This window comes from Canis aureus, chromosome 11 (genome assembly GCF_053574225.1).
Source record: "Canis aureus isolate CA01 chromosome 11, VMU_Caureus_v.1.0, whole genome shotgun sequence".
Classification (NCBI taxonomy): domain Eukaryota; kingdom Metazoa; phylum Chordata; class Mammalia; order Carnivora; family Canidae; genus Canis; species Canis aureus.
Window position 1 is genome coordinate 64,730,824 of NC_135621.1, and position 15,724 is coordinate 64,746,547.

General features: G+C 37.4%; 1 protein-coding gene across 18 annotated transcripts in view; it reads right to left on the minus strand.

The window, feature by feature from the left end:
• Nucleotides 1–15,724, minus strand: part of FAM161A (FAM161 centrosomal protein A) — a 65,455-nt gene that overhangs the window by 38,466 nt on the left and 11,265 nt on the right. For 6 of the 18 annotated variants that reach the window (XR_013389749.1, XR_013389750.1, XM_077915559.1 and 3 more), the window contains 5 exons: nt 14,700–14,935; nt 11,429–12,595; nt 10,903–11,070; nt 9,162–9,261; nt 1,915–2,069 (listed from right to left, as the gene is read on the minus strand). Coding sequence is in view for 8 of the 18 variants with exons in the window: in XM_077915559.1 (XP_077771685.1) it covers nt 1,915–2,069; nt 9,162–9,261; nt 10,903–11,070; nt 11,429–12,595; nt 14,700–14,935 (1,826 nt within the window). In the remaining 10 variants the exon portion in view is untranslated. Of the gene's footprint in view, nt 1–893; nt 1,469–1,914; nt 2,087–2,621; nt 2,791–5,304; nt 5,485–8,811; nt 9,031–9,161; nt 9,262–10,902; nt 11,071–11,428; nt 12,596–14,699; nt 14,936–15,724 lie in introns of those variants that run through there. The other 12 variants (XM_077915562.1, XM_077915566.1, XR_013389753.1 and 9 more) reach the window with 11 other exon arrangements.

The window sequence follows — 15,724 nt, forward strand, 5'->3', positions numbered from 1 at the left end:
TATATATATACTTTAATTAGTTCATTCTCATTAAAGGAGATTGTTTTTAGAAAATAAAATGTCAAAAAAAAGAAACGAAAAGAAAATGTCTTACCCTATCATATGTTTATGTCTGGTTTTAATTTTTAAAACAAACATTTGCTTAAATAATAAAAATGATAGATTCATACAAATTACCATCATGCACATAAAGACAAAATACATCCAAAATAATGTATAAAAACTTGAGCACAACTGGGCCTAGTATTAATGAGTTAGATCTGAATTACTTTGGAGATTTGCTTTGGACAAGTTACTATGCACAATTCCATCATATATACAACAGAGTTGATATTTACCCCCAATTAAGATAATTCAGATGCTTATAATTATTTCTGTCATAATACATAAGGTTAAAAAAATCTGGTATAAAAACTTTTCTAAAAAAATAAAAAATAAAAAAAATAAAAATAAAAACTTTTCTAGGGATGCCTGGGGGGGTGGGGAGGCGCTCAGCAGTTGAGCCTCTGCCTTCAGCCCAGGGCGTGATCCTGGTGTCCCAGGATTGAGTCTCACATCGGGCTCCCTGCATGGAGCCTGCTTCTCCCTATGCCTGTGTCTATCTGTCTCTCGTGAATAAATAAATAAAATCTTAAAAAAATTTTTTTTCTAATTTACATATCAAAAATAATGTGGAGTAAAACTAGGGATAAAAAGAAAAAGTCACGATAGTATGGAAAATTTAACAACCAACAGTGCAGAAATGAACACGAATTTCTAAGTACCTATTTTTTTCTATATTTTATTACTTAAAAAAAAATGGCTCAGATAAGAAACTTAAAATACCCAGTAAAACAAGTATGAGAATTAATTTTGTGAGACGTATTGCAGAGGAAAAGAATGAGCAAATAGTATAATTTTAAAATATTTATTGATTCAGACTTCCCACAAACATTTTTTCAAATCACCAAAAGCCAGTACTTCTTTCTGCTCTCAATGCCAAGCCATTTTTTCCCATTCAAATAAGGAAGTAGCAAATATGTTCAGAACTAATCAGTTTATGATGACAGCTATGATTCTCAAATGCTTTTTTAAAAATACAAGTAAGGTCAAAGTTGCAAATCATACATAGTGATTAAAAAACCTGAACAGGCAAAGCCTTACTCCAACTGACCCCACAACAATTCGGTTGGATTTGGCCTTTCCAGGCTACAGATGACTTTGCTCAAGAGCCTTGTACAGGTTGGAGGGCTCTCACTGATGTTGTTCCCACCATAAGCACGGATGCTAATGCCAGGGGCTGCCATCGACAGCGCGGGCACAGACAGGAGACATCCTGCTCATTCCCTCTTACTCCTTAACAGATTGCTCTTCTCCACTCTCTTCATCAGTTTCCTCTTTTTCCTTGTAAGAATCCTGGCTGTTCGTATCAATAAAATGATTTTCTTCCCCACTCTCTCTTTCTTCTACTTTTTCTTCTTCATCAAAGCTGGAGGAAGAAATTTATCAATCTTTCAAAGGAAAAATGATTTGGTCTAAAGGTCAACCAACCCTTTGCAACGTATATCATCATGGAGTCAGTCTTCCTCAAGGGCATGAGCTCTGATTTACCAAGACAGCTCTATAAAAGTGCTAATTGAGAACTAATCTATTTCAAACCTTGTTTGGCTCTGTAAGCTTCATTTGAAAGCATCTTATTATTTTCATCATTTATGTCAGTCAGAAATTTAAATTATTCTGCTTTAAAAAACAAGATACTTCATCACCACATAATATTTTCAATGTGCCAAGTGTTAAAATACCAATGTTTTACAACAGTTCACATGTATTGTGTTAGGTTAAAAGATCTTTTAAAGATATAGGACAGAATTTATTCTTTCCAGCAAGTAAGAATTTTTCCAAAGGTAAACCATTTAGATGTCCTATATATGTTACCTTTCTTTATCTTCAGTGAAATTCTTCATCTCTTGATTGCTGAAGTACTCAAATACTTTTCCACTTTGGCCTTTCTTTGAAACAAACTCATCAGATAGTCCTAATGCTTTTAAGGTGTTAGAATAACGCTTTTCTGCTGCCATTCTTGCATTTTTCTATAGGAAAGACAAACCTTTTTAGAGGAGAACAAAAGACTTTAAATTTTCATTAAAAATGTATGGGTTAAAAGCTCCAGTATTAGAAATTAAATCTAATAATCACAGTTGACTCAAAGTAAGCAAACCTTCTGACCAGCAATCCCACTCCCCAGCATATACCCAGAGGAACTCCTACATATGTACCCCAGAAGACGTGTACAAAAACGCTCAGGAAAGTACTACTTTTAACAACCCCAAACTGGAAACAACCCAAATATCTCTCAACAATAGGATTGATAAATAATGGTCTATTCACACAACGGAGTAAAATAAAGCAATGACAATAAATGAATTCTATCGTACACGACAGTATGGATGGATCTCATGAACACAGTACTAAGCAAAAGAAGCAAAAGACAAGAGAATACATATAGAATGAATGACTCATTTACCTAAAGTCCCCAAAAGGGCAAAACTAAACCATACTGTGTAGGATGGTAAAACTGCAAAACACAAAAATAATAACAAAAACCAGGAAATGCTTATCTCAAAAATTAGAATGGTGCCTACCTCTAGGGAAGAGGGAGAGGGTTTTGATCTGGTAAGGGTGCACAGGGTTTCTGGGGTGCTGGTGATGTTCTGTTGTTAACCTAGGTAGTAGCCACGTGACCTATATTCTTTACATTATATCTGTTTTATATACTTTTTAAAAATATACTTTTATGACTGTTCAAGGAATCTGGAAAAACAAGGAAGAAAATAAGTTTGTGATAGTTGTCAGAGGGTTCTTCCATTTTATGTACCTACTGGAACTTTTAGTCTTTAAATGCCAGATCTCTAATCCATCAAAGATGATAATATCATCAATGTGGTTATCTTTACTCTGGAGAAATCAATGGATACAGCAAAAAGAACAAGAATTTAGAACTGAGTCCAAATCTCCAGAATGTTATTTCCTGGCCTTAGGACCTGTGGAGACCCTCTCAGACCTAAAGCAGGTCAGGAGTCATCACAGTTCCTGAGACCACAGGAACTCTTGTGACCTTTCAAGGTCACAAAATGCCTGGGGTTCACTAGGGCCTCAGCTTTGGTCACCCTTTACCTTCCATGAGTGGATATGAACTAGTATAGGGCCAAGAGTTGCCATGTGGACCTCCAGCTAAGGTAACTAGGATGGGCCAGCTCCAGTGCACCGATGGCATCCCATATTGGAAAGGGTGTGGGAGATCACCCAGTCTCACCCCCATATTTAACAAATAAGGACGGGGCACCTGGGTGGCTCAGTTGTTAAGCGTCTGCCTTCAGCTCAGATCATCATCCTGGAGTCCTGGGATCAAGTCCCACATCAGACTCCCTGCATGGAGCCTGCTTCTCCCTCTGCCTGTGTCTCTGCCTCTCTCTCTCTCTGTCTCTCATGAATAAATAAACAAAATCTTAAAAAAAGAAAAAAAAAAAAAAGGAAACTAGAACACTCCCTCCACCCCCAGTAAGGTTGCGCAGTTTGCTTAAGGTCACAAGGACAGTGAATGGTAGAATCAAGGCTCTTGACCATTTCCTGGGTCTTTTCCATTTCACCATGCTGCTCTCTCTAAGTAGTAGTGCTCATCCTGGAGTTTGAAGGTAGCTTAAACCTGACTTCAGCAATGCAAGTGTCAGATATCTATTTGCTTAACCTAGGGACTCCAGCATACTGAGGGACCACGGCATCTAGTGTTCCATGAGGGAAATAAAGACTGATTACAATGGATAAGCTACCACCAGTGGTTTCTGTGATGCTCTGGAAAACTGAAAACGTACCCAAACTGTTGCTAAAATGCACCTGCTATAAAATACAACAATTTTTAGAAAAGTTAATAAAATGCATCCAGAGGCTATGAACACCAACACACAGGCCTTGAAGAACCGAAAGTCATTGCTAAGTGAGAAGATAAGAACTATGCCCCAAAGACTGTAGAGTAGAATAAAGAAAACCCAAATAACTCTTTTTTTTTTTTTAATTTTTATTTATTTATGATAGTCACAGAGAGAGAGAGAGAGAGGCAGAGACACAGGCAGAGGGAGAAGCAGGCTCCATGCACCGGGAGCCTGATGTGGGATTCGATCCCGGGTCTCCAGGATCGCGCCCTGGGCCAAAGGCAGGCGCTAAACCACTGCGCCACCCAGGGATCCCCCCAAATAACTCTTAATCCATTAAAAACATTTTATACTCTGATAAAAGCAAGTTAAATATAAAAGAGATTAAAATAATATCAAAGCCGGTACTCATTAACTCTTCATTTGAATTTGGTTCAGAATTTAGAATCTACTCAGTCAGTAAACCTTGTGATTTCCAAGAAACAGGACAACATAGTTTGTTCTGTCCTGGCTGGTAAGCTTACTCTTCTAGAGAATAACTCAACAGCAGCAAGACCACAATTAGCGCTAATACATGGATAATGTATAAAGTTGTGAGTGGATTTATTAAATAACAGCTGTTAATTAGCAGCAATAGTCACAGCAAAACAGACTGCAAGAAAAAAATGCACTAATTTATGTTAACAAAACCAAAGCAATGGTGAGTCACTGCCAGTCACTCTATATATAGAATTAATTACCTTTTAATATTTTTTTATTTTTATTTTTATTTATTTATGATAGTCACAGAGAGAGAGAGAGGCAGAGACATAGGCAGAAGGAGAAGCAGGCTCCATGCACCGGGAGCCCGACATGGGACTCGATCCCAGGTCTCCAGGATCGTGCCCTGGGCCAAAGGCAGGTGCCAAACCGCTGCGCCACCCAGGGATCCCCACCTTTTAATATTTTATATCAAGGTGAGTAGTGCATAACTATTCTTAATTGAAATAAACATTTCCTCCTTGCATTTCACCATGCAAAAGAATTGTACAGACTACAAGATAAAAGGAACAACGAAAATAACTATGATTATTTTATTTTACTATCAAAGACTGCAAAAACCAAAACAGAACAAAACAAAAAACAAGTGTTGCTTCTTCTGAAAACCAAAATAATGTACAATGATTAAAGTTTGTCTACAGTCAGTGCCCTCATTTGAAGGGGAAAAATATTTATTTTGTAATCATAAGTTTCATTTACAGTAATTATTTCATTTATTTAATTACTGAGTACTTATTTTGTAAAAAGCCCTCATGAGAGGTAGTGGGTGTATATGGAAAGAGAACAGTGTTTTTGGATAAAAGGAACAGCAGAGATAAGAGCCAAAAGTGGCAGAAGTAGAATCAGCTATGAAACTAACCTGTTTTCAGCATGCAAAATTTCTTTATGGCTTTAATTTCACACACACTACTTATTTTGCCTCACTTTCTCTTGTGCTTAGAAGCAGTGGGAATTCACAGCATGGCACAACAGCTTACTCATGCTGAGACTCATCACTATCAAAGACTGCAAAAAACAGTGCTCTCAGCCCAGGTTAATCCTAGAAAAAAAATGAGAGGTCATTACCTGGCTAATTTGATCCTAACATTTCAGTTTTGGTTCAACAAATGTTTATTAACATCTCCTCTGTGCCAGAGGATATCCTAGGTGGTGGGTGCTAGGAATACAAAGATTTGACCACAACCTTTAAAAGTAACTAGCTAGAAGGGAAGAGAGATCCTGAAACATATCATTTCCACACAATATAGCAGGAGCAAAGACAAAGGTATGCAGAGGTTAATAAAAAAACACAGAAATGGGCACCCAATTCAACCCAGGAAGCAATTCAAGTAATTTTATAAAAATACTTGAAAGATCAGTATGAAAAAAAGGAAGAGGCTCTAACAGTGTTCAGAAAAAGCATGGATAGGGGATCCCTGTGTGGCTCAGTGGTTTAGCACCTGCCTTTGGCCTAGGGCGCAATCCTGGAGTCCCGGGATCGAGTCCCGCATCGGGCTCCCGGCATGGAGCCTGCTTCTCCCTCTGCCTGTGTCTCTGCCTCTCTCTCTCTGTGTCTCTCATGAATAAATAAATAAAATCTTTAAAAAAAAAAAAAAAAAAAGAAAAAGCATGGATAAAGAAGTTTGGAACTTGTAGTCTAGTATGGTCTGAAAGTAAAGGGTGGTCATGGTGAGGGGGCAGGGGGTGTGTTGGGGTTGATGAACAAAGAGGTTAACAGGAATCAGAATGTAGAGGATTCTATACACCAGGCTAAGAGTCATGGAGTCACCTTCTGGGAGAGAGCAGGACAGCTTAGTCTTAATTGTTTGGAAGCAGACTGACTTGGGTCCAATCCTAGTTCCATTACTAACTATAAACCTTACTAGTTACTTACCTTCTTTGAACTTCAGTTTTTTCCTCTGTAATATAAGAATACCCACTTTGTAGTATTTGAAGAAGACAGTGATAAGACCTTTTGATATTTTTCATTGAAAATGAGAATGAGTAGAATCCGTGAAAATGGATGATTGTCACTAATATCAGAGGTTATGTTCTACCTCCCAGGGTAACATTTTGACAAGGGAACAGGAATGGCAAAGTGAAGATATGATGGGTGGCTTTGCAAAGAACAAGGCCAGAAAACTAGTCAAATCACTACAATAACTCAGAGAAGAGATAACAGAGGTTTCATGTAGCATTTCATCATTGAGAATGGAGAAAGGCAGATCCAAAAATTATTTAGGAAGAAAATTTGTCAGGTCTCTCAGTGGCAAGTGAAAGAGGGAGGAAAAGTAGTTACCAGTCCCCAAAACTGTGGCCCAACAAAAGTAGGAAATCAAAGAGGAAGATCTAGTTTGAGGCATGATGGATGTAAGATGTCTATGGGAAATCTGTGTAGATATAACTACCAGACAAACAACCTGCAGTCAGGAGCTGGAAATAACTACTTTGAGCTAGAAGTCAATCCCTTTCTGCTACGTAATTCACAACAGTTTATGATGATTTTTCCCTTTAAAATTGAAACTAAGAAATTAAAAAAAGAAACCCACTCCTTAAAATGAAAAGCATTATATAAAATTATTTCCAAATCTGTAAGTAAACGGGTCCCATAACTTTGAGATATTATAAATGTAAATTCACCTATAAAACGTGCCCCTGTCCTCAGTGTTTCATTGAGAAGGGCAGTCCTATAATGCTGGCAGGAAGCTCCAAATGCAACAGCTTTTACAAGGTTACAACACAGCACCTGTAACCTCCAGTGAGTCTGTCGATCGTTAAGCTATGCCACCCATAAGAACACCTCCTTTGTGAGTACAAAGGAGAAGATGATGTGAGATGTGAAATGGACAGATAACTCTTAGGGGGAGACTGTAAAACTGAGTATAAATATAGTAAAATTAAAAAAAAATATAGTAAAATCAGAACTCACTGTCCATAGGACCAAATTATTTTTCCAATGAAAAGAAAGTCCTTTTGGTAATTGTAGATAAGAATGAAAATTACAGACTCACTTAAAAAAACTGATCAACAAAATGAAAAGGGAACCTACTAGATGGAGAAAATATTTGCAAATGATATGTCTGATAAGGGGTTAGTATGCAAAATATATAAAGAACTCATAAAAGTCCTAGCAAAAAAACAAATAATCCAATTTAAAGGATCTGAACAGATATTTTTCCAAAGAAAATATTCAAATGGCCAACAGGTACATGAAAAGGTGCTCAACATCACTAATCATCAGGGATATGCAAATCAAAACCACAATGAGGTATCACCTCACACTTGCTAGAATGGCTAATATCAAAAAGACAAGAGATAACAAATGCTGGTGAGGATATGGAGAAAAGGGAGTCCTTGTGCACTGTTGGTAGGAATGTAAATTAGTACAGCCACCCTGGAAAACAGTATGGAGGTTCCTCAAAAAATTAAAAACAGAAATATAATACAATACAGCAACATCCAACTTCTGTGTATTTATCTAAAGGAAAAATAATCACTATGTTGAAGCGCTATCTGCACCCCCACATTCATTGCAGCATTATTTACAATGGCCAAGGCATGGAAACAACTTAAGTGTCCATCAAAAGATGAATGGGTAAAGAAAATGGTGTATATGTGCAACAGAATACTATTCAGCCATAAAAAAGGAAATCCTGCCATATGCAACAATATGCAACAAGATTGTAGCTCTTAAAGGCTTTGAGGCCTTTATGCTTAGTGAAGTAAGTCAGACAGAGGAAGACAAATGCTTTATGATCTCACTTACATGTAGAATCTAAAAACAAAAACAAAACAAAGTCATAGAAAAATAGATCAGATTTGTGGTTACCAGGGGAATTGGAGGAAGATGGTCAAAGCTATAAACCTCTAAGTATAAGAAAAATAAGTACTGGGAATGCAACGTACAACATGATGACTGTAGTTAACACCACTGTATGGCATATTTGAAAACTGCTAAGAGAGTAAATCCTAAAAGTTTGGTTAACTATATGAGGTGAGGATTATTAACTAAATTTACAGTAGTTACTGTTTCACCATACATCTATGTCAAGTCACATGCTGTACATCTTAAATTTACACAGTGCTCTAAGTCATATATCTCAATGAATCTGAAAAAACAAAACAAAACCTGGCAGAAATAGATCTGATTCCAATTAGCATTTTGTTTCATTTTTTAATTCTTCAAAGACTTCCAAGTAGTATCATGAAGATTCGCCTTAATATATGGCTAAATTGGTACTAAAAAAAAAAAAAAAAAAAAGATCAGCCATGAAGAATAGGTTGTGAAATTATTATTTTGAATATGACTGCAGTAGCAGCGTGTTCTTTATCAAGCTAACATGCCTCCTCAACAAGATTTGATGCTCAGATTTAAGCAAAAACTTACTTGACTGATTTGATGAAGCTGTCACAGAAACAATAATATGTCTCAATAAATTATATAACATATAGGGATCCCTGGGTGGCGCAGTGGTTTGGCGCCTGCCTTTGGCCCAGGGCGGGATCCTGGAGACCCGGGATCGAATCCCACGTCGGGCTCCCGGTGCATGGAGCCTGCTTCTCCCTCTGCCTATGTCTCTGCCTCTCTCTCTCTCTGTGTGTGTGACTATCATAAATAAATAAAAATTAAAAATATACATATATAACATATAAGAAAAATGGACTGTAAGTTAGGCGTTAGAGATGTATTAAAAAAAAAAAAGCTGATTGTAGCTCTTAAATTCCAACAAACACAACCTGAGCAACTCTTTCAAACAGTAGCGGCCTGTTTTTTAATTTTTCTTCTCTTTCTTCTAGTTCTTGTTGGTATTCTCTCATCCTTTCCTTTTCACTCTTTCTAAAATCAAATAAAAGGAAGGGAATTTTAAAAAGAAATAATAATTTGCACATACAACATTTAGCTTAGATGACAAATCAGAAATTAAATTATGAGCATGGCTTACAATTTACCACAATACCTTTCCTAGACTGGTAAATTTTTATGAAGTGCAGAATAAAATGCTTTACACTGGCCTGAAGAGATGAATAAAGGCCCTCTTAACTCAATTTTAAGTGCAGAAAACCAAGAAAACTTAGTCCAAATTAGATATCTTCTCCTTAAGGAATTTCTTCTGAAAAACAAGATCTTGCTTTTCTCTTTTTCCCCTAAACAAGATCTTCTATAGGTGGGTGGCAAAGTTAATTAAATGAGAGCAGGTCAGGGGAAAATGAGGAGTAAGGGAATAGAACATATAGAGAAAAAGGAACCAAAATACCAAGTTCACAGTAAATGTACTTACTCTTTGGGCAAAATCCTATAATGAATAAAATATGATATTCTATATAAAATAACATGTAAAACATACTAACTCTACCAAGATAATAAGATTACATGGATTAGAGAAAAGAATTGTACTACAGAATGATACTTATGATTAATTTATACACAAAATTGGCATTAGGAAAAATCCAGTTTACTTTCTTGGGGTGGATAGTATTTTTCTAAAAAATTCTGCTCAAGTTTATCAAATTAAGTTCCCTGTATTATTGAATTACACTGATATACATTACATGGAATATAAACATAATATACATTATAAAGAAATATAATTGCTATATTAAAAAGGAATACCAATAAAAAGTAAAAACCAATATATAGATTGGGGGGTACTTATAAATCAGATTAAAAATTAATAAATCATATTACTTATCCAGCTTTGGGGGAGATATTTTCCTACTTAAACATGAACATTTTTTACATAAAAATGTTCCTCTGGAACACTGGTTTTCAAACTTTGTATTGCAGAATTCCAGTGTTCTGTGAAGGGGTTCTGCAAATATTTTTATTTATTTATATTTTATTATATCAAAACTCCAAGAATTGCAACACACACCACTAAACACACACGTGTTAACTGACATATCACATAACTGATGTTAATTAACATCAATGTGTTAATTTGTGATCTCAAATTTCATGCACCTTAGAACAAAGCTCTTCAACAGACCTATTTATTGAACAATATTCTGAGATTACACAGCAAGCTATTAAACGAGAGCTTTATCTGTAGGAGTCAAGATTTTTCAGTGTTAACTATACTGGAATTAAAATACAAAACTTAAAAAGAAGATTTTTCTCAATATCGTTACAGTGCAACCAAAAGTAGCATAAGGAAGGGACGCCCGGCTGGCGCAATCAGTAGAGCATAGGACACTTGGTCTCAGATCATGTCACGTTTGGCCCCACAATGGGCATGGAGTCTACTTAAAAATAATAGTATAGAGTAAAAAAAAGGTTAGATACTGACATAAGATTACAACTATTAACTATGGCCACGATATAAAACATTTCTGCTCAGCAACATGGTTTTAGGGTCCTCACCATGAGGTGAGGTGAGTGAGTTTGAGTGTGTGTGTGTGTGTGTGCGTGCACATTGAGTGTAAGTAATTGATAGCAACTTGAATCCAGAAACTAAACTACTAAATTCTTTTAGGATACCTGAGAGATTTGACTCTGGATTTAGACATCTGAGCTAAACTTTGATGGGAGTCATAAGCTTTAGCCCGGATTGTCAGGAGTTTCTGCAATTCTTTCATTCTTTGCTTCTGCTTAGTTAGGATCCGATTTCTCTCTTCTTCCAACATTTTCTTTTCCTCAAGTGATCTCCTGAGGGCAACAAACTAAGGCTTAATTCACTTTAAGCCAGTAAGAATGTTGTTCAGCAAAGATTTAACACAGGAAAATTCAAGCGTTGAAACTAAAGGCAACCTTTTGAGAAGACTTTGACTTGTGAAATTGGAAATCAACAGGCTGACTAAACTTTTCTATCCCAAAGATTGGAAATGGAAAATATACTCATTTCTTAGAAGTACATCCTCTGGCAAAATGCTCTATATTATCTACCAAAAATATGTTGCCAAATATAATTTCTTCATATTTTCAAATTGACTGACATAAAATCAATATGGCTACAAACACTGTTTAGCAACCGTGGGTCAGCTAGTGCTATATTCTAGTCGTTTACCTTGTGGCTTGTTCTCTCCCTCTGGAAGACACTGTGGGCATTGGAGGGGGGCAGTTACAAGGCACAGGCTTTGCACTTGCACTTCTTCCTGGTGACTTGTTTCTTGGAGACAGAAAAGACCGTGTTTCTTTTGAATGTTCCTCATCTGCTGCAATGTCTGCCAAAATTTTCTCTCTTTTAGTGGATGCAGTGGAGGCTGCGTGAAGATTGGGTGGTTTATGGGAGGTTGGGAGTTTTGAACACTTCTGTTCTGAGAGGTGTTTCTGGTATCCCTCAGGAAGCTTTTCAAAATCAGCAATCTGGCATCTAAACTTGTGTGTACACTTCAGCCTTTCAGGCTGCTCAGGATGCTTGAGCTTCCTTGGAGCACAACTTTTGTGACCTGACCTAGAAGGTAAAGGGGATGGATTCTGCAAGAGCTCTTGGGCTTTCAGCTGTGTCATAATGTCTCTATAGAGCTCCTCTTCTTTTAACTTCTCTTTGGTAGCTGAGCCATAAGTAGATCGAGGCACAGGTCTGGCCTTAAATCGATTTGTTTTCTTTTTAGACTTAAACAAGTCTCTCAGCTTCTTTTCCCGGATTGCTTGCTTCTGTTCCTCCCTTGCAATGAACTTAAATGGCTTTTGTGAGGCCAGAAGAGCTTCTTTGTTCTTTTCCTTCAAACGCTTTCTGCGGTCTTCATTTTGCTTGACTAGGTCATGATAAAGGGGGAAAAAGACAAATGCAGGAACTGGAGTGGCTCGGAATTTTTTCTTACACTCTGATTCTTCTTCTTGTTTTTTGAGCAGTTGGTGTACCATTTCAATATCTGATTTTGATTTCATGTTCTCTTCTTTCTTCCTCTGTTCCCTAATCATCATCTGAAAAGGCTCAGGAACTGTAATCTTTGGCACCCATTCTCTTGGTTTCTTCTTTGTTTTTTCAACGGTTGGGAAGTAAGCATCTTCACACCGAATATAATCTTCAACAGAAAAGTTTGTCCACATGTTGTTGATGAGCTCTTTTGCGTAGCTCATCACCACCCTCTTTTTCTCAGGATACTCTTTTTCTAAGTTGGGCAACTCATCTTCAGAGGAAGACATAATCAAGGAGGAAGACGGCCCTAAATCAGGCTCTGAAGATGTCATTAATGAGATAGGGTGATAAGAGTTCTTTTCTGATTCAGACCTAAATAAGAATAATAATTAAGTTACACTCTCAGTTGCATGTGACCAAATATAAAAATTAAGAACTATAAGATCAAGGTATTATCAGTTAGAAGGCAGGAGCTGGATACATAAAGCTTATAATTATCACTTTTATTTAGAATAGAGGTAAGAGATCCTCTAATTTAACTCCCTCATTTTACACGGGAACTGAGACAGCAGTGGCTCCTTGTGGCTAATGTCTATTAAATCCTCCACATATTTCTCAGAGTCACCATCTTAAAACATACATCTAGTCATGTCATTCCCCTTCTTGAAACTCTTCTATGATTTGCCACTGTAACAGAGTCAAGTCTAGATCATAAAGCCCCTTCAAGACTAGCCCCTGGCCACCTTTCCTGTTTCACCTCTCGCCTCTCTCGCCCTCCAGTTACTAATCTTAAGTCATATCCAATCACATGAAGCTCCTCACATATACCATGATCTCTCATACTACCATGCCTCTGCACATGTGGTTTCTGTTGCCTAGAAGCCCACTCCTTGCTTCCTGCATCTGTACAGCTACTCCTCCTTTAATACTGAACTTGGATATGACAGTTCTATAGAAAATTCCTGCCTGTGTGCCTCTACCAACACCATGACATGATCAATTGCTGCTTCTTCTGTCTCCATAACTCTGTTACATCATGCTGTATTGCAATTTTTGGTTCTCAGCTAGTCTTTGAGCTCCTTAAGGTCATGTTGATTTGTGACTCCTCTGTGCCCAGGCAACAACTGGAGATGGACAATTAGCACTGATGAACTGTATGAATTAAGGGACTTGCCTCCAGTTTCAAAATAAGAGAGTTCATAGCAGAAATAGGTCTAGAAATTACAGACTATTTTGAAAACCTGAATAAGATTTATGTCTTAGTCCTGAACTGTGTGTGTATGTATATTTGTATATATATGTATGTGTGTGTGTATGTATGACTTATTTATTTACTTTTTTGAGTAAGAGAAGCAGGAAAGTTTATTAAAGCAAAAAGTAGGGACACCTGGGTAGCTCAGCAGTTGAGCGTCTGCCTTTGGCTCAGGGCGTGCTCCTGGAGTCCTGAGATCGAGTCCCACATCGGGCTCCCTGCATAGAGCCTGCTTCTCTCTCTGCCTATGTCTCTGCCTCTCTTTCTCTATGTCTGTCATGAATAATTATATAAAATCTTTAAAAAAATCACTTAAAAATAAAATAAAGCAAAAAGTACACCTTGAGATACAATGGTGGGTGCTCTCAAGAGAGAGCTGTATCTATACTTTATATTTTTAATGAGTTCATGGTTTTTTGTTTTGTTTCTTAAACTTAGCATGGCGCCCAACATGGGGCTTGAACTCACAATTCTGAGATCAAGAGCTGCGTTGAAATCAAGAGTCAGATGCTTAACTAACCCAGGTACCACCGAGGTACCCGTGAGTTCATGTTAATCCACATAATGTAAAGGGCTTTTAAAATTAAATTTTAATATTTTCACTTAAAAACGGCCCAGCCTGGCTGGCTCAGTCATTATTAGAACATGCAACTCCTGAACTCCAGGCTGTAAGTTCAAGCTCCATGTTGGGTGTAGAGATTACTTAAAAATAAAATCTTTAAAAAATAAAAATAAAAATAAATTAAAATGGCCCAGACTAAATATTTTGACAGATACCTACAGTTCTATGAGTGGCAGGTCAGAGAAAAAAGACTAAATGACCACCAAATGATCCTAAAAACAAGAAGCCATTGGTGGATAAGCCATTACACATTTTTTTTTTAAGATTTTATTTATTTATTCATGAGAGACACAGAGATAGATAGATAGAAAGAGAGAGACAGGCAGAGACAGAGACAGAGGGAGAAGCAGGCTCCATGCAGGGAGTCCGACGTGGGACTAGATCCCGGGTCTCCAGGATCATGCCCTGGGCCAAAGGCAGTGCTAAACCACTGAGCCACCCGGGCTGCCCCCATTACACATTTTAAATAAAATCCAACCTCCGTATATCATTAAAAGTACAAAAGGATAGTTGAGAGAAAACATTCTGAAATACTTCTGTTCTGCATATTTAAGTATACATTTTATTTTACAGCCCACAAATAATGTTATGTACAAACTTACCTGGAAGAGACACTAGAAGCTTCTTCTCTGATGATCACTGGCTGAACTTTTAAATTTAATTTATTCTGGTACATTTTCTCTAACTTTGCCATAGTTTCCAAGTGGGCAGCTTTCAGCTCTTCTAGTTTCCTAAAATACTCTTCATTAGAGTGGCAAATATCAGAAAAGTCCACAAAGTCCTCATCGCTTATTTGTGTTTGTTCATCTACCTCAGAAATGTTGGTGTTAAAATCAGCCTGGTAGGAGGAAAAAAAATCTGTTAAATGGTGTTTAGAACTGAAGACAAATTAAACTGACACCAATTCCCAATGCTGCTTCTTAAAGTGTATGCTTAATTAGATTATGTTACTTGTGGGTACCTACATATAATGGATTATAAGTTACTTGTGGACTATGTACATTTTCCCTTAATGATATTTTATTAGGAATGAGTGATGGGGCACCTGGGTGGCTCAGTCAGTTGAATCCAACTCTTGATTTCCATTTCAGTTATGATCCTGGGGTCATGGGATCAGCCTAAGTCAGGCGCTCTGCTCAGCAGGGAGCATGCTTGCAATTCTCTCTCCCTCTGCCCCTCCCCCTTTTGCTAAAATAAATTAATACTAAAAAAAAAAAAAAAAGAATGAGAGAGAGAGACATCAGGAAATAAATGCTATTTAACTAATTTTATAAAGAATGGTTAAATTCCCAGATCATATACTAACCCGTAACAGGATAGAACCAAACCACCCTTTATAAAGAGCCTCTCTCTGAGTTGTAAGTTTTAACTGAGATGAAGAAAAACATTCTTTCTGCTGCAAACCAACCAAACACAGCGCAATATCCAGCCCTAGCAGGGCTTCTGCAGCGTGGGCCCCAAGGGCGTGCCCTTGGAGAGAAGACAGGGAGAAAAAGAAGTCAGGGAAATGGGAGAATGGGGACAGGAGAAGGGAGGGAACAAATTTCTCATTGGTTCACCAAGGAGATACCTCAGGAGGGAATAGGAGGGTGTGAAAGGGGGTAGGAGGGACCATCAGAACAGCCAC